Source organism: Silurus meridionalis, chromosome 12, assembly GCF_014805685.1.
Source record: "Silurus meridionalis isolate SWU-2019-XX chromosome 12, ASM1480568v1, whole genome shotgun sequence".
Taxonomy (NCBI): Eukaryota; Metazoa; Chordata; class Actinopteri; order Siluriformes; family Siluridae; genus Silurus; species Silurus meridionalis.
This window is the reverse complement of record NC_060895.1, coordinates 11580072-11605139: the sequence shown is the minus strand read 5'-3', so window position 1 is coordinate 11605139 and position 25068 is coordinate 11580072. Positions and strand designations below refer to the sequence as shown.

The window sequence follows — 25068 nt, the reverse complement described above, 5'->3', positions numbered from 1 at the left end:
ATATATATATATAATGTGTGTGTGAACAGTTATAGTTGTGTGTAGAGCACAATATATGTGCTCGTATTAACTCTATAATAATGTATGCATAATATCGTGTATTTCCTTTTCTTTGTGCTTTTGAGTGACGTTTCATGACGACAGCAAACAAACTCGTCACGATCCCCGCTCGAAGTTTCAGCTCTGAGACTTGGGGGCCTGCAGACGTCCAAACCCCCCCCCCCGCAGAGTGTCGCCCACGTGAGCCGCTGCCATGCCGCCGTGTTCTCTTCTCCTATTGGCTGCTCGATCCTGGCGTTTTATTTATTACGGACACGCGCGACTGCGCAACTGTTCTGAGTAAAACCCGGAAAGGATTACAGGATTGCAGCGTTATTTTGCGTGTGATATTTTCACACGTTAAATACTATTGTGGTTAATAGTGTAATTTGGGTTCGGTGTGTCATTTTCTATATAACGTAACGTTTTAAGTCTTCAGGTTTGGATCTATAACTGGTTTAATTAACAGTACGATAGAATATATTTTGACGTCTATAAGGACTCCGTGTTTTAGATGTATCCGTCCATAGGCTGTGAATAAACCGGTTGTGGGCGTGGACATGGGCGGGGTTTAACTCTAATGGGCGGTCCCGGTGTGATCACCGATCAGGCGCTCAGAAGCCGCCATCTTGTTGCGGCTCTACTACGTGTGTGGAAGAAGTTCCTACAAGAGGGAGGGGGATCAAGTTGCAACTTCTCTTCTTTTTTTTTTTTTTTTTTTTCTTCCTCCTCTCCCCCTTCCTTTTAAGTGGAGATCCAGTGTGCCGGACGAGAGAGATATATATTATTTTTTAAATTGCTCGGAAGCAGGAACTGCTCAGCTGTTTTTATATTTTGCGCAACTGAAATAAATACATCAGAGATGAGTATCGAGACGCTTTTGGAGGCAGCGAAGTTTTTAGAATTGCAAGCCCAGCAACAACAAAAAGCACGTGGTAAGAGAAAGTAGTTATGGGATTGTGTGTGTGTGTGTGTGTGTGTAAATCCTGGTGTAAAGGTACATGTACTCCTGCAGGCTTGACCCTCTTACATTGCTTTCTGGTGGCTCCTGTTATCATTTGAACGTGTCTGAAGGCTCCAGTGCAGCCCTGGTTGAGCAGATCGGATCGTATTTTTTACCCTTATTAATGTTTTGTAAGAGTGGAAAAAAAGTGCAGAAACGTGTGAAACAACTCTGTAATGTGTCTTTGGAGAAATTCCGAGCGTATAGTCATAAATGTTTATGTTGGCGAGGTTGTTGCAGGCTTGTCAAATACACGTGCCGATGTATCTGATAGGACAAAAAAACCCTAAATTATTTCCAATGGTTCATGACATCACATGGTTTCAGTTTAAACACATCTGCAGGGCTGCTAAGGGCGGTGGCGGCTGTAGGAAGCGACGTGTGAGGTTGCCAGTTGCGTTTTTTTAATATTTTTTTTTTTACGTAATGACTTGACGTAGCCCTGGTGTCGTGTTACACGTATCCGGGGCACGTCTTTTTGGACCGAGCGGCTCCACGCGAATAGGGTCGCTACCTTGGATTTCGGTGGCTGTATGAATACTGTGCCTGAGACGCTCACTCATGGGGTTTGTCCCCCATGTTTGCGCTCGAGCTCTGGCGCGGAACTGCGCCTTTTTACTGCTGACGTGTGCGCTGTAGCCACGCCCCCTGTAGTAGAATCCGCGTGGACAAACCCCGCCCACAGCAGCCATGTGCGCGCCAGCCGAGCGCGCGCTCTGCCCTGTCTGAAGGGAGGGGAAGGAGGGAGGGGAAAAGTAGGCCATGCAGAGTGTTGCACAAATATACAAATGTTCAAGCAAACATCATGTTTACCTCGTGCTAAACGTGAGAGATCTTGTCACATTGTTTTAGCCACTCCGAAATAAAGGTAGCAAAAATAGTGGGAAAAGGAAAATAAAGAAAATACCAAATTTGTACCAGTTTCTGTTACTAGGAATTTGGGATTTGGTTGTCTGTATTAAAAATAGTTTAATGGTGACGTTGTTGCTTTTGTGTGTGGCTAGTCGTTGAATTGTTGCATTTGGTTTCTTTTCTTTTTCTGGTAAACAATGTAAAGTATGCTGAGGATCTGACCCGATTTAGTTTCGCTGGAACAAGGTGGAGACTTGGATGGTCTTGTTTTTGCCTGCACCGAAGCAGAAAATGTCTTATTTGTGTCCTGTGTTGCTTTTTAAGTGTGTTGCTATGGTAACTAGCCAGCCTCCCCCCACGCACTTGGTATATGCCTGCTTGTTAGAAGAACATCACGCTGCCTGGTTGGGGGTGGGTGACTCGTGGTCAGCTGCTGTGACTTGTAGGCCACTGGTGTAGCATCACAAGTGTCTTCTAGGGCTCAGTAGACGCTTTTTTATTTCTAAATAGCAAGCCAAACTTCCTGAGATGGTATGAGGAAGAAACCTTGAGAGAAACCAGACACACAAGGGAACCCATCCTCATTTGGGTGACGCAGAATGTCCATTCATTATCGTTTCTTCAGTGTTGAAGTGTGCTGTTCAGTGATGTCTTCTTAAATGCAGAACTCTACATGAAAAATGGCATGTACCTATGCCAATGTGTTAGTCCAAATCCATCCTCATAGCTGTTTAGTTGCCTAATAACTTCATGAATCTTTAGGATGTTTATAGGGGAACCATCCTCAGCCGCACAGAGTGGTCTCCAATTAAAGGGAACTCCATCCAGAGGAAGGGCATCAGGATTGATCAGGCAGATCCCGGAAAGAAAAGAAGTGTCTTCTAGGGCTCAGTAGATACTTTCATTGCAAAATAAGAGTATTGAACATTCCTGACTGGAGATCTTCTGCCGCATTATCAGATCTCATAATGCTTAATGCTACCACCTCATCCTTGCCCTGCTACAATGGATGGCTTCTTAAGAGAATATGATTGGCCTCTTGTGAGGATCAATTATTCATTTTCATTTGTAGTCATTGAAAATTATGGTGATGACAGTGAAGAAGCACACAATTTTACCTGTACTATGGACGGTAAACACGTACTCGGACGATTTCTAAATATGTGGCTTACAAATGGACATTTTCAGAACCCAGCATTACAAGGAAGTTAACAGATTTTCTCGAGCAGAAATTTTCCACTCCACACCTTTAGGTGTATGCTAATACTTGAATGCACTTGAGTTTAACACAGGCTGCAACGTCATCAAACACAATAGAATGTAATGTCGCTTGGCACTCTGTCAGTTACTCACTGATTAATTTACAGGTTAGTACAAACACAAACTAACTCATACCTGATTTGTGGGTTACAGCTTTGCCACACTTGCAACAGTACCTTGTTGTCTGAGTCATCACCAGCTACACAAGTATAAAACTCCCGTAGCAGGAAATTTCACCATACAGGCACCATTGCGCTGGGCTTTTTAAAACGCCTTCCAAAATCCTGTTTCTTTATTTAAATTAAGGATTTTAAAAGAGTTTGGCTGAACTTCATTATGATGTCTTTATATCTGAAAACTTTGCCTGGTAATCACTCTTTAGGAGTGAGTATATTTAGCACCTCCCCCTTTTCAATAACTAAAACAAAATTGAGCTTTAATAAAAGTAGCACGCAGGGAGAAGTAGCATTACTGTAACTGGATTTCCTAACATGAAATACTCTCTGGATCTTGATAATGTGTCCTTCTGTTTATTAGAGGCTGTAATGTTAAGTACACGCCTATTTTTTTTTTTTTTTTGCTTATGAAAACTGGTCTTGGGACCATTATAGTACCATTTAAGGTCAAAGTCACTCCACTTAAAAAGACAATCTGCATTTGTTGTAAGCGGATCAGATTCAAATAGGGTTTGGTTCCGCTGATATGTAGCATAAATTAAATTAGCCTTTATACTCTTTCTTCTGTAGAAGAGAACGAGCTTCGGGAGAGACTGCGCCTCGAACAGGAAGCAGGGAAGCAAATAGCAGAAGCCCCCCTCTGCGTTCAACTGACGCATGCTAATCACAAGACCTCAAGAGAGCGGTCGAGTCCTGAGCATAACCATGCCCCTCAGTTAACCCTGTCCTCTCCTCCACCTCCTCCTCCTCTGCCCACCTCTGCACCTACAATTCCCATCACGGTTATTCCCATTTCCGTGTTGTCGTCCAGCCTATCCACATCACCTGCATCCCCCCTCTTCAGTGTATCTCAAAAAGACCCTCACTCACCTCCATCACAGCATGTACTGCCTCAACGTGCAGTCTTACCCTCTCAGGCTAATGGCCCAAAACTGACCCAGCCACTGCAGCCATATCCTGGGGCAATCATTAGATCTTCTCAGCATGCTCTTCTCCCTCAGCCAGCAAACACACCAGCACAGCCAAGCCTCATGGCCAAAATCAACCCTCCTGATGATCACCGCAGCCTGGACAGCAAGAAAAGACCTGGAGGGTGAGTCAGGGACTCAAATGAACCGTCTGCAGTCATATAAACATATGCAAATTTGCATTTGTACTGAAAAAAAAATCCTTAATTACGCCAGTGTTCAAAAAGTTTCAAAAGTGGTGTATTTTTTTCCCTCTTAATATTTGTGTGTGGTCTCTGTTTTTAGGGCAGGAACAAGGGAAGTGCATAACAAGCTTGAAAAAAACAGGTGAGTTAAAGTGTATTCTCTCGGTTGTGTTTGCATAACATTCTAGAGATTTGTTGTTTAATCTTTACTGTGGAGAACACTGACACCTGAGCGTAGAAGGTTTTGTTGCTACAATACAGAACGTGCTTTATGTTAAACTCAAATACACACTATTGACTTTTTTTTTTTTTTGACGCTTTACGGCCAGTGGGAACTGAATTAAATGTTTGTGTTTTTTGTTTGTTTGTTTTAAACAGGCGTGCACACTTGAAGGAATGCTTTGAAACTCTCAAGAAGAACATCCCTAATGTTGATGAAAAGAAAACCTCCAACTTGAGTGTGCTGAGAAGTGCACTAAGATACATTCAGGTAAAGCTGGCTTCTGTATCTAGTGACTGCTTGGGAGGTTGTGGTGGCTTACTATTTATACCATTCTAAATCTGCATTTGGTAGCGCTGGCTCTTAGAAGTGAATAGAAAGGTTTTTTTTTTTTCCATTCTGTCTTTAATGGTGGTCTATTTTCAGTCAAATAGTATTGTTAGCGTTATTACTCAGTTGTTACAATTAAAATCTCTTTATAAATATTTTATTATATACGTTTTTCTGCATCTGAATCCAAAAGAAAGTATGCATGGTATCAGTTTGATCTGAAATTCAATTTGAATAAAACAGATTATTTAAGATTAATGTACCTGGTTTGGCTTTTGTGAATTGAGCTTCAATTGTGTATATATTTGTGTAGCTAATATTTCAATAATTGTAATAAGGTGTGCTGAGATCATTGACCTTAGTAATGTGCCAGAGGATGACAGGACACCATCATGTGTAGGTTTCTCTTCTTCATGTGTGTTTCCTGATCATAGTGAATTGTTGATGGTTTGAGAAGACATGCAGACAAGTGAAACCCTTTTGAGCTACTTTCATGCACATGAGCTGCCTGAAGCTAGACCGAGGGGGTAAATAAAGAAACAAAAGAACAGCTCCGAAATAAAAAATGTGCAAAACATGCCCCCTGTAGGGTCTAAGTGCTTGTAATGGAAAGTTAATAAGTTTTGTCATCATCACTTACTGGACATGTCCCCTATTTCCCCGTAGGAAAATGTGTGATAAGGCATGGAATTGAATGTTAAATTAGGGCTGAGTGAAAAGAGGATTCCCCCTTCCCTCTCTCTCTTGCTTGTTTAAGGCTCTATTTGAAGCATCCAGGCTGTCAAAAACATGTGTTCCTCACATGCGTCTGCTGCAGAATAGTAACAGCAAGCTTCCTGGTGTACAGTAGGGCTGGGTGTCAATGACAACACTGATACTGTGTCTTTTCAAAACTGATAGTTTCTTTGAGACATAATCATTTTTTTTAACGTCCAGTTAATTTGACCAACAGGAATTATTTTGGTAGAAACTGCCAAAATGCTTTGTTTCCTTATGATGATGATGATAATGATGATTTTATTTTTTGTAATAAGCACAGTTTTATGGAGTAATGTCTCAGTAAAAACAGTGCTTTTACCATAATGGTGTTATTATATGTCACATATGGCTCTAATTTAGGGGAATTTTATTTTATTCATTTATTTATTTATTTTTAGATTAAAAAGAAAATTGACTCTACCATTGTTTCCTGTTGCAGTTTAATTGTATGTTCTTCACTTAGTGCTTAGTGTATCCCCGTCACTAATTCCTAGGTAGATCGCACCTGCCATAGTGTTTACTTCTCTTAGAGGTGAAACAGATGGTTAATGTGATACACTGACATTTGAGCCGTTTTCTTGTTGAACAGCGAGAGAACAGAACGACTCTCTCTCTCATTCAGTCTGTCAAAGCGGATTAGTGTATGTGTGTGTCTTACAAGAGAGTGCTGTTATTAGGTACTGCTTTGTGTGTGTGTGTGGTAGCATTGGTGGTTTGTGTTGTTGTAGCAGCATGACAGCATGTGCTTTGTGAAACTGCAAGGCGATGCAGGCACCGAGGCCTGTGCACACTTCTTTTAAGGTTGAATTGCTCTGCATTTTTTTTGTCTTTCCTTTGTTTTGTTTTTTTTGCCTACACTCTGACAGCATTACTCTCAGCACCAGGGCTTTGAGCTTATATGAAGGTAACAATTCCTCGTTTCATTTCTTTGTGAACATGTCAAAAGGAGGCATCAAGACACATTTTCTAGTAATCTGTTAAAAACACTTTTTTTTTTTTTTTTTTTTTTTTTGTATAACACATTTGTATCTTCCTTCACCCATTGATTTTCTTCTATGCATTTATGAACACCTCGTGGCATTCCTACGTGTTGCAAAGAAACCATATGACTTCCTGTTAAGCGCTCTATGCCGCGCCTACTGCCCCTCCCTTCCCCTCTCTCTGTTTGCCTCACTCATCCTGCTTCTGCCTCGTTCTAGTCAGGGCCACATGAGCGCTGAACACATGGCTAGCCTGAGACGTGTGACGTCAGCCCTTCTTAAGCCCCACCCCTAAGATCCAGCGCTCAGCCACGCAGCTCCAGATGCAGCTCATGCACGAGCTACAGATTAGAGCGTCAGCCTCTGCAAAGACATGTTTACAGCACTGTAAAAACAATTCTGAGGATTTAAATCAGTTTCTTTTTGTGTGATTTTTGCATTGAATCTGCATTAATCTAACCCTTAATGATTTAAATCAAATAAAAGCCCTATATTCTATTAATAATAAAAAAGTTAGTTGTTGTGCTAAATAGTTGTGGATATTAGTAAATATCATGTTCTGTCTGTCAGTTATTCACAACCTTCATTACTGCACACTGCAAAAAAATACTGTGCAGCTGTTTTTTATACTCATATGGTCTTAAGGTTTTGTTATATTGGCATGTAATAGGAATGTAACTACACAAATTTCACGGTTCGGTACGTACGTTTTTAAGTAACGGTTTGGATCTGTTTCGGTATGGCTATGGGGAAACATGCAAAACATAAAATGGTTTAATAATATTTAAAATATTTCATAATCTTTCATAAAAATAAAATAGAATAAAAAATGTAATTGATGAAATTAAATTAAATAAAAGGAAAAATGTAATAGTTTACATTTGTTACACCCCTTTTGGGTAATACCGATGTGTATGTGTTTTGGTTTTAATTGAATTTTCTAAAGATATGATCTACTTGATGGTTCTACTTATTTCAGCAAACTTTCATACATACAAATGTCTTCATTCCTTCCATCCTTCATTCATTCACTCCCTCTATGTGGAATTGGCAGGATTTTCGAGTTTTAAGAGAAATTCTTGAAGCTGGACATAAAACGCTAAAGAATCCATATGTAGCATTAATCTCTTATTCTGATTCCTGCTTAGTGGCTCACGCTATCACTATGGATTATTTTAATACCCCTGGCATTGTTGTGTATGTTTTCAAGTTTAATAATAATTTTAAATAATGCACTCGAAGTGCAAGGCGGAGACTAAACAAACTGAACCGAAAGCCCTGTATCGAGTAATTCCGGTTAAAATACGTGTACTGTTACACCCCTAGCATGTAATCACAACAGTACTTAGGGCACAAGTCCATATAAATCATCTCGGAATACAGGGTAGTGTATAAAGCAGGCGATATCAATGAGTCACATTTCTCAAAAGAGGAAGTTCTATCTAGACTGCATCTTTGGGGCTCGTCTTCGGCTGTCATACAAATAAGCAGTCAAAATGGTTGTGTTTAATCAGCGTGTCCTGGTAGCTTGACTCTTTGTCCTGTTAATATGCTTCATAGGGGGTTTGCATCTGCAACAAAGGCCCCCCAGTTCAATCGTGTCTCAGCTTTGTGCTCTCAAAGGACATACTGAAGTTGAAAAAAAATACCTGGTAGACTCTTTCAGCTTGCTCGACTGTCAATTTCACCTCAACCCAGACTGTAATTGGTGCCCCAGCTATGTTTTTACTGGGCAATGTCATTTTTTAGGCTGACAGACATTTAAAGAAATACTGCACAAAAATAATGCACTGTCTTTGATATTTTTTTTCTCTTGACATTTTAGCACACAATTTTACTACCACTATTTAATTTTTTTTCTTCTGCTTTTCTAATGAAGTGGCAAGTGTGTATGTGTGTTTTGTTGTTTTTTGTTGTTGTTGTTTTTTTGTCTCGGCTGTAGATAACAACAATCGCAAGACTCTGCATGTCTTCTCTCATCGATTGTTTATGCAGCATGTCTGCAACGTGTCTGTGTGCAGACGATCTTTCTTGTTGTTTTCGACCCATTTCTTTTGCTTTCCCCTTTTTTGCATTCTCTGTGCTGCAGAAATGAGTCAGTAAGCACCCTGCAGAGTCGACTCAGTCAAGGTTGTCCCTCCTCCTGGCTCTGGCCATGTGCTTCTCACTCGCTTTGCATGTGACTATGCCCAAGACGTGTCGACCTTTTTCACACAGCATGACCTGCTTCACTTACATGCACACAGGTGGGGCTAAAGGCTTTGAGTCTAGATGGGGGAAAAGGAGAAAGACCGGGGGAGTTTGTACTTCTCTCCTTCTCTCTTGCTTTAAACTATAATAAGAAATATTTTTTTCAATATCACCCATGGGATTTTTATATATATAAAATATTTTAATAAGCAACTCTCAACAACGCGTTGTTTTGATTTAATCTAATGTTAGCAGTTGATATTCTTAAACCCAAAGTAAACGTCATATTAGATGCCACTTCACTTTTTGTTGCTTTCTCTCACTCTCTGACAATTCAGTTACGGTAGCACAGAAAAAGGAAATATTCCTCTTTTGCTGATATGATGCTAAAGGCAGCAGCTCTTATATGCTCTATGAGTTAGCATGAAAGTTTGTTTGGTAACTAGTAAGACAATGACTAGCTTCCTGGTTGGGGAATGCTCAGTCAAAGGTAAATAATTCACACTTCTTTTTGGTAAATATGAATGTTATTTGATCAGTGTTAATCTTTTCTTACCAAGTTCAATGGCATTTCGAGGACCACACTGCTATTCTTGCTGCTTTACAAGCATGTATGAGCGTGTGAAAATGGGAACTGTTGTTTATAGCTTGGACCACAGCTGCTGAGTAAAATGTAGAGTTTTTTAAAAAGTTCAGTAATTTGTGGTTAGTGGTGCTGTATGCACTTCTGTGTGTGGAAAAACGTGTGATTAGTACAGAGAGGTAGGCAGTCACTTTGCAGCTGAACTCACTCTGTGACTGGGGATCCAGTTCCCAAGAAAAAGATGCATTTTTTATTTATTGGCTTAAAAACAGCAAGAAATCCCAGCATGTTATTGGTTGAACCAGAATAGGAAGGGACTTTTGGCCTTGTCATGATGTATTGTCTCTACATTTTTTTTAATTGTATTTTAAATATTTTAAAGCCAGTCAACTTAAATCCCTGAATGTCATGGTGGTGTTCTGTGCCCTCCTGCGGCATGGTAAAGAGAGGGAGAGTGAAAACTGGTGGCAGAATCCGTTTTAGTTTGCATGCATTGTTTCATTAGCCATTCGTATATTTCTCCCAATTACGTCTGGTATAGCAGCAGAGATGCTGAATATGACAATCGGTGGGCATGTTTAGTCTCATCATACAGCTCAGGTTTGTTTACCGAATAAGAGGTCATCATCAGAGGTGCAATCACTAGTATGATATATTTTTGTGTGTGCAATCGACATGTTTACTCATCTTGTTCTTTATGATAAAAAACTGATTTAGGCAGGCTGACATGTTGACTGATGTCCCGTTGCATAAGTACGATTTTAGTTTTTCAAATTATTTTCTCTATTCTGGGCGAGTGTAAGCAAAGTTAATGTATTTTGACTACTCTGACAAATTATGCCTATTCTTTCTTCATCATAAATTCTTTTAGCTGTGAGTATTTTGTTAAGCTCATTCCCTTAGCTGTGTGCAATAAACCCTTCAATGGGTAACTAGTGATTCTGAGAGTGAGGTATAGCTCTGTTTTTAATGTTATACATAGACTTTCAAGATCACAGACTGGGTTTCTAATCCAGGATAAACGCTTTAGACAGGTGCAGCCTTAGATAAAGCTTATGGGACCAAGCGCTGCAGACAAGAGCATCGTTTTACCAAAGAGACCATTTTAAAGCTGACATGTCAAGTGATTTCATTTACTACTACATGGTTATGAATTATGCTACCCATTAATTGTACTCTAATATTAATAAAACATGCTCAGTTAAAATTGTGTAAAACTGTTATTTTATTCCTAAAGTGTCTTAATTGTGATCAGTAATGAATTATTCAGGAACCAGGATATTCTGAATGTATGGACATTTTAATCTTTATCCATCCTCCTAAAAGCTCTTTAAAATCACTTATTGGGAATGCTGCATCAGCTGACTAAGCCTCAAAACTGGGTCACTATGGCACAGCCCAGTGTTTAACATTCACCCAACCCCATTGCCCCCCCCCCCTCTTTCTTTCTTTCTCTCTCTCTCTCTCTCTCTCTCTCTGACTACTACTATTGTGGATGAAATCAGGAATGATGTATTCTAGCGCGTGTTGATTGGGTGGGTGGAGCTGCGATCTTCCTTCTGCGCTAGTATGCGTGGGGCCTGTGAGTCAGTGCTCTTTGCCCAGATGTCCACCTCCGATTGGTTCAGCACACATCTCACAAGCTCCACCCACAACCCTGCTGCACTGACTGAACCTGTTTACTCATGCAGAGTTGGTGTAACTGCCCCCTTCCCAGAAGTGGGCAGGGCTTTATATCACTGCACGAGTAAGGACTAGGAACCAGGAATGACAGAGCTTTGTGAGAAAGCATAAACAGTGGCCTTTATGAGGAAGCATGACTGATTACTTATACACAGGCGTGCTCTTGTTCTTGTCGTGAACCCAGCAATCTTTGCAATTTCAAACAGACAACAGAGAAGCGCTCAAATAGCGCTCCTCATTAGAGCAGGACTGGTTGTACTCAGTTGGCCCTTGTGCCGAAGAGACTGTGTAATGCAAAGGCTCTGAGACAGTGTTATGTAAAGAAATTGAGGTCAGGAAAAGCGTACACACTGAACGTTGACCTTGGATCCTAGTGACCTGTTTTCTGCTGTTAAACAGTGAGATATTTCCTTCCACCAGCCATGACATCAGCACTGTGCTTTATCTGGGGGCATTAATTGGCTTGTGACATCTGATTTTTAGAACACTCTTGAGGGACTGTTAAGTTAAATAGAGCTGAAAGGCTGTGTGGCTGGTTTTAGATTTAATCTAGTATTAAAGTAAATTACTCTGGTCATGTAGGACAGTTCTTGCTCTGTGTGTGTGTGTGTGTGTGTGTGTGTGTGTGTGTGTGTGTGTGTGTGTGTGTGTGTGTGTGAGAGAAAGAATGTGTGATGATAATTATTTGTAGACAGTTTTATGGCACTATAAGGAAAGAATGTACAAGTGCAGACCTTTCAGCTTTTAGATATTGAAAGCTGGCAAAAATGCATTAGCCAAATGAAGCCTTTATGTTCTTAGAGCTTTCTGTTTACTGGTACTTTTTTCTCTGAGTATTGTGGTAATCCATCGTTTTACAGTCTTTAATAATGACACATCACGCCTTTACCAGTCTGGTTTAGCAATATTCCCAGGATTTCAGTAAAATGTGTTATTCGTTTCTTTTCAATGATTCAGCTTTATTAACCACACAACTGCAGTTTTTGATTATCTCTTTTTATTTGAATTTCTATTTCCATGATTCCATGTCTGAGATTTTTTAGTTTTGTTTATTTTGGTTTACAAAACATTTGAAGTCAGTTGCTAAAGATTAATTGAGTCAAAGACATGAGCTTTGTTTTTTAATAAAAAAATGTCAACTTTATTAAGATAGTTACTCTCCCCTGCAATCACATCACTCTTGTACAGTAGTGTGTGCAAGAACCAGAAGATATTCACACCCTCTGTTTTGTCTGCAGACTCTGAAGAGAAAAGAGAAGGAGTATGAGCATGAGATGGAGCGCCTTGCCCGTGAGAAGATCTCCACCCAGCAGAGGCTGGCTGAGCTAAAGAATGAACTCAGCCAGCAGGTGGACATGATTGAGGTTGAGCGGTTGCTGCGTCAGACCGTCCAGCCTGAAGATGACCAAGCATCCACCTCCACAGCCTCAGGTGAGCCATCTCACCTGCGCGTAAAATCTTTAAAAAAAAAAGAACAGAATTTTCAAATCAGCTGTATTTAACTGTAACTTCAGAGCATTTATTGTATCCTGTTTTCTGTTTGCTTCCTACAGAAGGTGAAGATAACATGGATGAAGACATAGAGGAAGAGCACATACTGACCTCGCCTTGCTCTTTACCCAGAGTGGATCAGCCAGAGCTCAGGAAGCCATCTCCATCTCTGCTCCCATCGCTTTCTGTCCCATCTAAACTTTCCCAACCTCCACTAACTGCTACTGTTTCCTCAGCCACGGCATTGGCCCCTGCCCAGCCTTCCTCGCCCTTACTCTCCCTGCCCCCTGTACAGGCAGCAGTGACCCAGCAGCCCCAGGCCATGGTGGCCTCTCAGAGCCTGGCATATGGGCATATTGTAACCGCTCCCAGCATCCAGCCAACAGTAATCACACATGCTTCTTCACACACTTCTGTCATCCAGGCTGTCAGTCACATCCCCCAGGTGGGCACCAAGCACATAGCCCACATTGCTCCTTCTTCTACTTCTTCCCCGTCCTCTTCCGCCAGCGCTATACAGCTGGCACCTGGACCTCAGACCATCGGGCACATCACAGTGCACCCGGTCACACACCTTCCCACGCTATACCCACAGCCAGTGACCATCTCGCACACCCTCTCACATGGCCAAGCCAATGGCACCCCAGTGTTGGCCAAACAGACGCCTGTTGGGCATCAGGTGCTCACACATCACTCGCAGCTGGTGGGCCAGACTGTTCTCAACCCAGTTACTATGGTGACCATGCCCTCCTTCCCCGTCAGCACACTGAAGCTGGCATGAGAGGACAGGCTGACGTGGGCTCTTACTGGCGCAAGCCCCTGCTAGACACATCCAGCATTACAGAAAAAGCAGTACATTCCAAATAAAAACAAATCTATGAAGAGTCTACGACAAATTTATCAAAATTTATATATAGCTATATGTTGTATAGTAAAAGAAAAAAAAGTTTTTGTATCCTTTTGTGCGGATAAAATTAGATTGTGATGTCCTCTTTCATGCTGCTATATGTGTGTGTGTATATATATGTGTGTGTGTACGAAAGAGAGAGAGGTGAACAGAAAGATGAATGATATGGCAAAAATATATCACAATAATAAGACCATTTTTACAATATACATTTTTTTAATCATCATGCTCACAAAGTGCCAGGAAAAACGGTGGTACAGTTAAAAAAAAAAAAAACTGCACACACTGATTATATTTGGGTCTAAAATTAACACAAAATGGGAAATGAACCATTTAGTATAAAAGTTTAATATTTATCATCTAATTTATAGTCAATTACATGTTTAATGAAGTAACAATAAGATTGGTTTGTCACCACAGAAACGTATATTTGGGAGTCCTATGGTAACCATTATGATCTCTGAAGGCAACTATTTTTGTGACTGTAGTGTGTGTGGTTTAGCTCAGATCCCTAGTGTACCTCACTCTCATCAGCTAATGGAACACAGTTCAATTAAAAAAAAAAAAAAAGAAATGTGATGAATTGAGTTCCAATATTTCATTCTAGCATCATATAATTCTTTTTAAACTGCCCTTTTATATAGCATTTATTCAAAATTTTTAGTCTACCCTTATCAGAAAGTATCTTTGCAGGAGTTCAGCATGCATTTTTCTTGCATGCTTTCTTGACCTCTTCTTATCTAGCATTCAGGGTGTTGCTTTATTGCTTTTTGATTCCGTGTCCTGCGTTTTTTTTTTTTTTTTGGGCCGAGGGACCCGAGTGAAATCTTCTCCTGTGCCTTTAACCGTGCCTCTGTGGCACTGCAGTTCTCTTCAATGCTGCACAGACGTCCTCTGGTGTCCTCTCTCTGTAACTGCACTCTCAGCTAAAACACCAGCCATTAGCTGCAGAACTTTGGATTCTGCTCGAGCACCAAGCCTAACCAGGACAGCACGAGGTCACAGTACGATAGCAATCACTGTGCTATGGAGGGGTTACATTATAGTAAGAAATATGAGATTTTGAACTTTTGTTGTGAATGTACATTTTCTGTGTGCAGATGGAGCACTTTCAAGGCCTTCATCATGTAGCTGATAAATGTGAGCTTAATGTTTGGTGGGAGTGCATAGTCGTTGTTAAGGCGGTTGTGTGTGTGTGTGCGTGTATGCTTGTGGTAGGTGTGTATGGCATATTCAACTTTGTCAACTTCAATTTGTTTAATACTGTTTAAGTTGACTGTGTTTGAGTGTGCTTGTGACTAATAGTATGTGGTGGAAATGCAAAGTAAAGTACAGTACATCATCCAAAGCTTCTGTGAAAACATCATGCTGCAACAAGAATGTGATACTGCAGAAATGTAAACTCAGAAAGACAGGTGTGCATAAACCCACCAATGAATTACTCGAATGTGGTGGCTATTTATAATATTTCAGTTTAGACAACTGTATCTTTACTGAACCACACTGAACACTTCACGAACCTGCAAGTAAATCCAGCCTAGCCTGGGTGTCTTTTGAGATTTGACTCACACACCTCTAACACTGTGATATTGCTCATCTGACCAACAATAAAAACATCCCAAGTTTACAGTATCGAAATTAACAAGTACTCATTCTTCATGAATGAGAGTTTAACACTTCATTTTTACTGAACATTGATTGGCATTTGTGTTTACACACACTATAGGATGCACATGTTCACCAGGCAAAACATCTTTTTTTTGGTTCCAACATGTTGAATTTGGCATGAACATGAACAACTTGTCGGGGAAAACTGTTTGAGGGGGACCATATACAGTACTGTATACTTATAGGGCAACCTTTCTGACCTCTGTCCACATTAATATTATATATACAAAAAGAATGTTTTTTTCCCTATGGAGAAAGTTTATGTTGTGTATATTGCCTGTACATTTGAGGCTGCACAGATCTAACTGTCCAATCTGTTCCAAGTTGATTCTAAATGAAGCAGAAGAGCAAAACTAGAACAAAATGTTGAATAAATAAAATCTTGTTACATTTGCATTGTGTTTTTGAAGTCTTTTTTGTCATTGCTTTAGCCAAGTCGTTATATTCATTCTTCTTCTGTAGCAGCTTTATCTGGGAACCAGAACCAATCCTGGGAAAACATCTTTTATGGGATGCATAGCAGGGTACCATGCAAACACATTCACACCTAGAAGCAGTTTAGATGAACCGACCCAAGAAAATCTACTGGAATAGCAATGCAGTCTGTGTTGTCCTTATATTACATTATAATTATTTCAGTGTATTACTTAGTTTGTTCCTGTATTTATTTCACAATGAAACTGAAACAATAGTCCTCTTAAGATGATTGCACATGATCAAATGAAAACCAGAACACAGTGTTCTGTACTGTATCTTCTGTAGGATTAATATAATTCTCTTTAATGCAATGTTTGTTTCAGTTTTTCCACACAGCAGATTTGCCGTTCAAGGAACTTGGTATTTTGGCAGCAGTTTAGATGTGCCTACTCAAACGCCTAGTCTGGAGTTGCGGTTTATAAATACAGATAATCCAGCTCTGAGAAATGAGTCAGAGAACACAATGAATTGGTAAAACTGTCCAAGTTTACATTTTTTCCCTCGTTAATAAATCTAGTATGTAACGGAGTCATCGGCTACAATCAGAAATGAAATATAAAACAAATACACAGCAGACAGGTTGATTCAGCTGGATAGTCTGTGAGATATCAATGAGATAGATTGGATAAGCCTCTGGATATCACTAAAGAGCCTGTTCTCTTTCATATCATTCACAGATATCATAGAGAGATTTTTAACTAGAATGAATATTCATGTGTTTTACTGAACGCTACAGATTTGCTGTACTGTAGTTTACTATAAAAAACGTTCTTTGAAGTTTTAGTACCCACCATCATTTTACTGTAATTAACCAGAGAAAGCCTCAAATATACTTATAGCACAAACATAAATGATTAAACGTGTGTTCAAACATTTTAGACAATGCAGTAATCCAGTTAGCCAATCACATGGCAGCATCACAGTAGAAAAATCGTGCAGCTGCAGGTCAGGATGCAGGTTTAGTTTATGTTCACAGCAAGCATTAGAATGAGGAAAAAAAATTATCTCTGTGAATTTAACTGTGGCATGAGTGTTGATGCCAGATGGGCTGGTTTGGGAATTTCACAAACTGCCAATCTGTGATTTTCACACATAACTGTCTGGTGTGAAAAACAAACAGCAGAGAAAGGTCAGAGGAGAATGGCCAGACTGACACCAACAACCATTCTACAGTCAAATGAAAAGATATCATAGATGAGCTTAACACATCACCTAAAGACCTGCCATAGACACTTAGCAATATTTATAAGGTGGAGAAGGCTGTTTTTGTAATATGGTTAATATGATTTTCAAAAGACAAATTGTTTTAGACAGCAACTTGTCTTTTGAAAATCATATTAACCATATTACAAAAACAGCCTTCTTCCACCTTAGAAATATTGCTAAGCTAAGAAACATGTTGTCTATATCCGATGCAGAGAAGCTCATCCATGCGTTCATGACCTCCAGACTGGACTATTGTAATGCATTACTAGGTGGATGTCCTGCATCATCAATAAACAAGCTACAGTTAGTGCAGAATGCAGCAGCCAGAGTTCTCACAGGGTCGAGAAAACATCACCATATAACCCCAATCTTATCACTGGCTACCTGTTAAGTTACAAATCGACTACAAACTACTGCTTCTTACTTACAAAACACTAAATGTTTTAGCTCCCATGTATCTATCCAGTCTTCTAACATGCTACAATCCGTCACGGTCCTTGGGATTTTAAAACTCTGGATTTCAAGTAGTCCCTAGAATAGCAAAGTCCACTAAAGGTGGTAGAACATTCACACATTTAGCTCCTAAACTTTGGAACAGTCTTCCTGACAGTGTTCGGGGCTCAGACACACTCTCCCAGTTTAAGTGCAGATAAAAAAACGTATATTGTTAGCAAAGCCTACACATAACATACGTCACATATCATAACCTTGTGCTCCAGAACATCTGATCACATGCACATTATCAACTTGTGCTGTTAATATAATGAACAGCAGCTATGATAATTTCTCTCCACTGCTTTTCTTTCTCTACCCATCCCGAGGCATCCTGAGGTTGGCCAGCTCCAGTCACGTCCCACCTCATGAAGATTATGGACCTTTAAAGAAGTAGATGCTGAACTCGCAAACATCCAGAGACGTACCAGCGCCATTTGGATACCACTTTATGTGGAGTTTGGACATTGGACCTCTTTCAGTGTTTAAAGGCTCTGGCATGGAGAAGCTGGTGTTGGATCTGTGATGATTGCAGATGTTAAACTACTTTATGAGTTGCTCAGTAACTCCTGGTTCCATAATCTAAAATGACTGTGAAAGACTGTAGAAAGGACATTACTTATAATTTTACATTCCAGTGCTTATGTTAGTTCTCACTCTCCAGTATTCTGTATTGTTTAAAGATTTATGATCATACTCTTGATGTCACCCAAATGAGGATGGGTTCCCCTTTTGAGTCTGGTTCATCTCAAGGTTTCTTCCTTATAACATCTAGGGGAGTTTTTCCTTGACACAGTCACCATGGCTGCTCATCAGGGATAAATACACACCATTCACCTTAACTCTTAAATTCTGTAAAGCTGCTTTGAGACAATGTCCGTTGTGAAAAGCGTTATAGAAATAAACTTGACTTGACTTGACACAGCAACTATAAATGTGAGCAGTCAGTATTTGGATATATATAATTTCCCTACTGAGATTAAAACCAAATACATTTTAGTTGCAATACAGTGGAGTCAGTGCTTTAACACATTATAGCTGTAATATAATGGTTGCAAGGTCCACTTTGATTATACTTTTATTTATTGCTCAACTAACACTTCACATTATATTACCAAGAAACAGTAAAGTAGACAATAAAATAGTCAATAAAAAAAGACGTGTGATAATATGTTGATAAGTTTATATTTCATCATGTGGTAATTATTTAATCTTTCAGAGGATTTAAATTAAGAGGAATAGTACATACGTTGCCTGAACCATACTAGACAGTTGATATGAGGTTTTTGTGCTGATTCTGTTTGTTTTTGGCAAACATTTCCACTTTGGTCTCTTCTGTCCAAAAGAAAAATCTCCCAGAAGTTAAGATGCAACTTTGTAAAGTTACATCATGCTGCCATGTTCCTTTTAGAGAGAAGATGCTTTCTCCTGGCAACGCTTCCAAACAAATCATACTAGTTCATTTTTCATGAACTATAAAAATTAACATGTTAACAGACATGTTGACTGCGAGATGTAACTCTTGGAGTTTTTGCAATTTCTCGGAGCATTGCACAGTCTGGCCTCAGGGTGAATTTGCTAGGGTGCCCACTCCCAGGAATGATTAGCAAATGTCTTTAATGTTTTTACATGTGAATTATGTTTCTCACTGAAGAATTTAAATTGTTTGAAAATGGCCTTATAACCCTTCACAAAATGATGGGAAGCAACAATTTATTTTCTACGTTCACTGCGCTTGTCTTTTCTCCTTGTCATTGTTCTAGTACACACCTGAATGTTCCAGACCAGCACACTGCTAAGACTTTTACAGAGGTGGTACCTCTGCTGATGATTAATTAATCAAGAACATTTAATTAGCAGCACCTAGCTACTACTTATCATCGTAAATCCTATGAAAGCAGCATATGTGTACTTTTTATTTTGTACTAGTTTTTCACAAATGGCTTTTTATTTTGGCTTTTTAAATTTTTTTTATTCCAAAATGTGACCTAAATACAGTTGTCATTCAAGTATAATTAGCATCAACTGACCACTGACCTCAAGCTTCTGAACTACATTTTAACACTTCTTAAAATGTGTCCATTTTTAGCTGGTAGATTCTCTAGGTTGGAATCAATCACACATTTTTCTTGATTATCAACTGCAGAGCCCACTTGTCTCTCATCATCATGTTCAACAGCCTGGTTGTCCTGTCCTGCCTCCTGAGACACTGGTTCGGGACTTTGGCTTGGTGTAGGAACGGTGTTGAACATTATGAAGCCCACCATGATCGCCAATAATGACACAACATAGAGCCCTGAGAACTGAGTAGAAAGAATTATATCACACAATTATGGTAGAAAATGTCCCAGCCACTCTGTTACTGGTCCTTTGAAAATGATAACAAAGACTTCAAGAAACAAGATTACACATTAACAAGTGATCAGTAGGCAGGTTATCGTGACCCAGCAATAAGTTATCTAAGACTGTTCAAGCAGAATACTTAAACAAAGATTACAGATTATGAATTATAATCAATAAAGTTTAATGTAAGACCTCCGTGCCCTTCAATGCTTGAGTGTGTCATGCATATATGGGGTATTGTTAGAACTCACAGTGTACTGGAAGAGGAAAATGCCACAGAAGATGCTGAAGAGATCAGCCGTGAGCAAGGAGAGGTTGACTGCTGTGGCACTGGTCATGCTGATCACCACTGGCATGCAGCTGTACAGTGTATACATACATATGGCAAAGCCACCCAGGAGCAGAGCTGAGGAGAGAGCCAAGGACACAACTGAGACAAGCCATGAGCCAAATAGAATTCAAACACAGAGAAAATAGTGTCCAGATGTTTTGTAGTATAAAGTACAAATTATTAAAAGGACACCTAAAACCCTACTTGCTTAACTTTTTGCCTAATCCCTTTTCTTTCAGAGTTTAGGGGTCCCTGGTTTAATACCCTGCTTGGATTATTGTCTAAGCAGAGTTTTGGATGTTCCTGTTCTTGTGGGTTATCTTCAGGTTCCACAGACTTAAAACAAAGTTAGTTCATGGATTGGGTGCTATAAATTGCCCCTCCATGAGTTATCTAAAATGCCAATGTAAATTGCCAATCTAGGATGAAATACAGCAAACTATCATTAGAACAAGTTACTGAAGATAGATGAGCTCAGAAAATCTATTAAATCTGTATGAGTAAAGTAATAGAGGATGGAATCAGAAATCAAAAAAGTTGGTCAGTAATCTGTATTAAACAGTATAATAAAAAATCTCCTCTTACCAGTTTGCCATTTCCACTGAATATTTCCCACCTCCATATGTTCTAAAACACCTCTGCAAAAAAAAATGTATGTATGATTGTAATGTATAAGAGCACATAAATTAGATCACTCATTTATCATAATACAGAGCGTATTATGCAATTTTTCTTAGAAAGTTAATTGTGCATGGCTGATTAAAACCTGTACCTCAACATGCAATTTGAAAAACATCCAAATGAGTCTCACAGCTGTATTCCGCTGATCAGCATTCCGAAGAGGCCGACCATCCCGAGAAACTCAATCCGGCTCTTATTCTTTACAATGTACTCCTGACACAGGTTGGAGACTGCATACAGAGTAGCGCTGATGATAACCAGGCCATCTCCCAGCAGAATGTTACTGCCTGTTAGAGTCAGGGTGATGTAGCATTCGGTATGATAGAATGTAATGATGTACCTCTATATAACTACTTATGATATAAAAAGGTTTGTTATAATGCAATACAATAAATCTTAGTTTATGGAGATAAATTCAGTCAACTTCAGTGGTTGATTACATAGTGCTTTATCATAATATATAGTATAAAGCAATTATTTATATTGTTATGGCTGTAACAAATTATGATTCATTTTGTATATCAGCAGCTCTGACAATAATGCCAATTGTAATTCAAATTCTAGGTTTGCTTTAATGTGCTCATTCTAATCCATTATTGTTTTAAACAGTAACAAATAGTCACATGGTATGGCAAATACTCCAAACAATGTAACTCAAATAATAATCTGGGGATTTCAAAACAGCTTAATCATCATATAATTATTAGTATAATCATCATATGGTGAAAACTTTCAATAAGTAGATGTTTGTTTAACATTTATGGAAATAGTCCTCATCATTGGAAATTTAGAAGTACGCACATTTTATTTTATCAGCTATCAACAAGTGAGGAACTCCTTATAACTATGCTATAAAGTAACTGATATTTCAAACTGTAACTATAAAGTAAATAAAAAACAATTATTTCTTCAAAAAGTATACAATAATTTCAGCAAATAACAGAATTTTTACTTTATCATGTTTTATACCTATAGTTTGAAAGATTGCAGGATTAAATGCAACCTGTTTAATAAATTTAAAGTCAATGAACAATGTTCTTACTTGATCCTTGATCTCGGCCTGAGACTAGATCTGCCCCCACCATGGCTCCTACACCAGCCAGACAAACAAACACTGCTACATAGTGAATGATTCTGTAGCGTGTCTTTAGGAAGATCCGGGACAGGATCAAAAGCACTGGGAGAATAAAGCAGTCCAAAAGCTGAAATACAGTAAATCAGTCAAGAAAGTCAAGTAAGAGCATTATTATATCTGTCAATTAATTTATGGCACATACACATGCAATGCATCACAAACCTTTATTAGTGTCTACAGAGAAGCTTTTTCACCTGTATGCTGGTTAATGTGGTATACTGGTAAGCCTTTACAACTGCATAATTTGCCTCCACATCTACCAGACCCAACAATAAATATTTCCACCATTTTGTTTTAAGGATCTGCAGAATATTTTCATTGCCTGCAGTATATCAAAAGCAAGAACATAAATACAGAACAGTTCAATAACATTAGATTACAAGACAATATATTATTCCTTTCTTCTTAAAGGAATACTTTATTTAGCCCAATCTATTATTTTATATATATATATATATTTTTATATATATTTTAACATATTTTCCTGTTACTCATAAAAAAACCCAAAAAGTCTAAGATAATTAAATTGTAAACATGTATAATATGTCAGAGAGATCGAACTAGTTTTTTTGTTTTGTTTTATTCTTTAGTATTTAGTCTTTGTTTTGTTTTATTCTTTAGTCTTAAACATAAATACAGAATTGCCACTGTTTTAACCAGAAAAAGAAAAGCTTACTAACTGATATATATATCAGTGTCGGAAAATTAGATAAACGCCTATAAGAACACTGCAATAATACCACTTTCTAAAACCCTAAGTACTAGCATTTAACATTTCATATCTTATTTTATACAGTTGCATATTACACAGTTGCAAATTCAATAATTGGGTATCGTTTTTTCATAATATAATATCCATGTGAATAGCATAGCAAATACTTGAAAAACACTACCTTTTTTAAAACACAGTGCAGTGGTGTAAGTGAGGCATAAAAGTACATAATTTATGCAACTCTGAAACATCGGTACATCCAGTTGAAATTCTGTGGCCAGGTACTGAGAGGTGACAGCAGTCCCACAAATCAGTGCTGAGAGACCCTGACCCATGGCCAACATTCTCAGGAGCTTCCTATAACAACCATAAACAATAGGTACAAGAGTAAATTATCACCAGGGGAATGATTCTACACCTTGGCACTAAACTGTATATTTCTTAGTAATAGAGTTGGGACCATTAACTGTACAGCTTTTCAACATGCCTTCTTCCAAAGTACATAAATTAACTGTAAAGTATTTGTAAAGTCATACATGAAAGTTTTTAGTTAAAAGATATATGGTTTAGTTACAAAAATGTAATACAATGGGTGTAATCATAAATATCATCCTAGCAATTTAAAAATGTAAGAGTACATTGGTTAAATGCTTCAACTCTGTAAAATTAAGTCTTTGCTGGTCCTAGTGTGCACTTTGCAAAACATTTGACATTTAGAATGACTCATGTAACCAGTAAATGAACTTTCTTTGTTAGCATGGAAAGAAAATAGGGTAATGGGTAATAGGACATATCTTTGCTCACCATGTAAAAATTTCCCTCCATCTGAAATGTCTGAGTTCCCCTGAGAGTTTTTCACAAAAAGATTCTTGTTGTTCATGACTCATCTTTGCTTGTTGTTCTCACTTCTCGAGCCCTAAAGCAAGCTTCTGCCAGCAGATGTGTGCCTGAGAAGACTGCAACACCGTATCACAACAAATGTTGTGAATCATTTACTGTGTGGCATGTACAAGGTTAGGAATGATAATTCACTTTATGACCCAAGCCTAGAGTATGAATTTAGTTTATTATACCTTCATACTTGAGTTTTTTTTTACACACTTATCACCTTACAAAGAATATCTGAAAATAAAGGAACACAAAAAGAATAAATATGATTGGGGTTTATTCTACTTTAACATGTCAAGTCAAGTCAAGTCAAGTTTATTTCTATAGCGCTTTTCACGTACATTGTCTCAAAGCAACTTTAAAGAATTTAACAGTTAAGGTAAACGATGAGTATTTATCCCTGATGAGCAGCCGTGGCGACTGTGGCAAGAAAAACTCCCTTAGATGTTATGAGGAAGAAACCTTGAGAAATGTGAGAAATGTCCTTTCTAGTCTTACACAGTCACCTGTGAATGGAAAGAACACACTTTAGGTTATTTATACTCATGAATTGCTGCAACATTTATGTATCTGGACTTCACTGGTATTTGAATTCAATACATAACACATTTTTGGGGTCTGCCAACTATAAACCTCATATAAACCAGCTTTAATACCATATATAGCTGACGCAGTACACAGTGAAATGAGACAACGTTTCTCTAGAACCCTGCTGCTACATAAAAATACATAGAGCTACATCACACAACATAGAGCTACATACAGAAAACACAGAGCTAAGGACTAAAGTGCATCCTGTGCAAACTAGTGCAAACAGTGCAAGACAATAGACAGTGTGGGAAAGATACACAAAACACAAAATTGCACAATCAGTAAACCTACAGCTTCATCTTAATCTGGTTCTCTGATCATTTACTATACTTGTAATAACTTTCATTTATATTTTTAATAATAATATATAAAGACATTAAATGACAGGGACAGTGCTGTATAATTATTGGCCTGAGCCAGGATAGGCTTTTTATTGCATCTTTCAAATGTAGATTTCAATAAATAAAGTAGTTACTAGAAATGAACAAATAAATGCATAAAACATTTGTAAAAATCTTACAGCACCTTAATTATATAAATCCAGTCTTTTCATGGATGAATGGGATTTATTTCAAGATGTTAAAAGACTCTAATTTTTGGGTATTTTGTGTTTTGTGTTTAATTTATGTTGTTTCGTTTTACTGTGTACTGTACTGGGTATGTTTAAAAAGCCAACTTGTCCAAGAAATTTGATATCATACCTTTTGAATGAAAAATATGATATGAATATACACAATAAATATGAATACACAAAAAAAATTCCTTTATGGAAAATAGCACTGTCAAGTCCTTTTTTTTGTTTCTGATGACAACCATGTTTTCAAGTGTAATAGTAAAGCTCTTCTTACACTACTTCTGAACAGTTCTTCTCTTGTTTGCATTTCATAATGTCACAACAAATGCAATGTAGTGTGGAAT

The 25068-nt window shown here is 38.5% G+C and overlaps 2 protein-coding genes across 3 annotated transcripts; one reads left to right on the top strand and one right to left on the bottom strand.

Annotated features, from left to right (window-relative positions):
• Positions 1-551: 551 nt before the first annotated feature.
• On the top strand, positions 552-15690 carry mnta (MAX network transcriptional repressor a). The gene is made up of 6 exons (XM_046863367.1): positions 552-974; positions 3901-4423; positions 4584-4625; positions 4862-4973; positions 12467-12659; positions 12782-15690. The coding sequence occupies exons 1-6, from the start codon at positions 902-904 to the stop codon at positions 13498-13500; spliced, it is 1662 nt and encodes a 553-aa protein (XP_046719323.1). The 5' UTR covers positions 552-901; the 3' UTR covers positions 13501-15690.
• A 2839-nt stretch (positions 15691-18529) lies between these two features.
• slc35f2l (info solute carrier family 35 member F2, like) lies at positions 18530-23627 on the bottom strand. 2 transcript variants are annotated; one of them, XM_046862214.1, is made up of 8 exons: positions 23476-23627; positions 22853-23028; positions 22154-22281; positions 21867-22026; positions 20955-21111; positions 20729-20781; positions 20064-20218; positions 18530-19772 (listed from the first exon to the last, which is right to left on the bottom strand). In XM_046862214.1, the coding sequence occupies exons 1-8, from the start codon at positions 23556-23558 to the stop codon at positions 19521-19523; spliced, it is 1164 nt and encodes a 387-aa protein (XP_046718170.1). In that variant the 5' UTR covers positions 23559-23627; the 3' UTR covers positions 18530-19520. The 2 variants fall into 2 exon arrangements, with proteins under 2 accessions (XP_046718170.1, XP_046718171.1); XM_046862215.1 differs by lacking the exons at positions 22154-22281; positions 23476-23627 and having other exon boundaries at positions 22853-22967.
• Positions 23628-25068: the final 1441 nt, after the last annotated feature.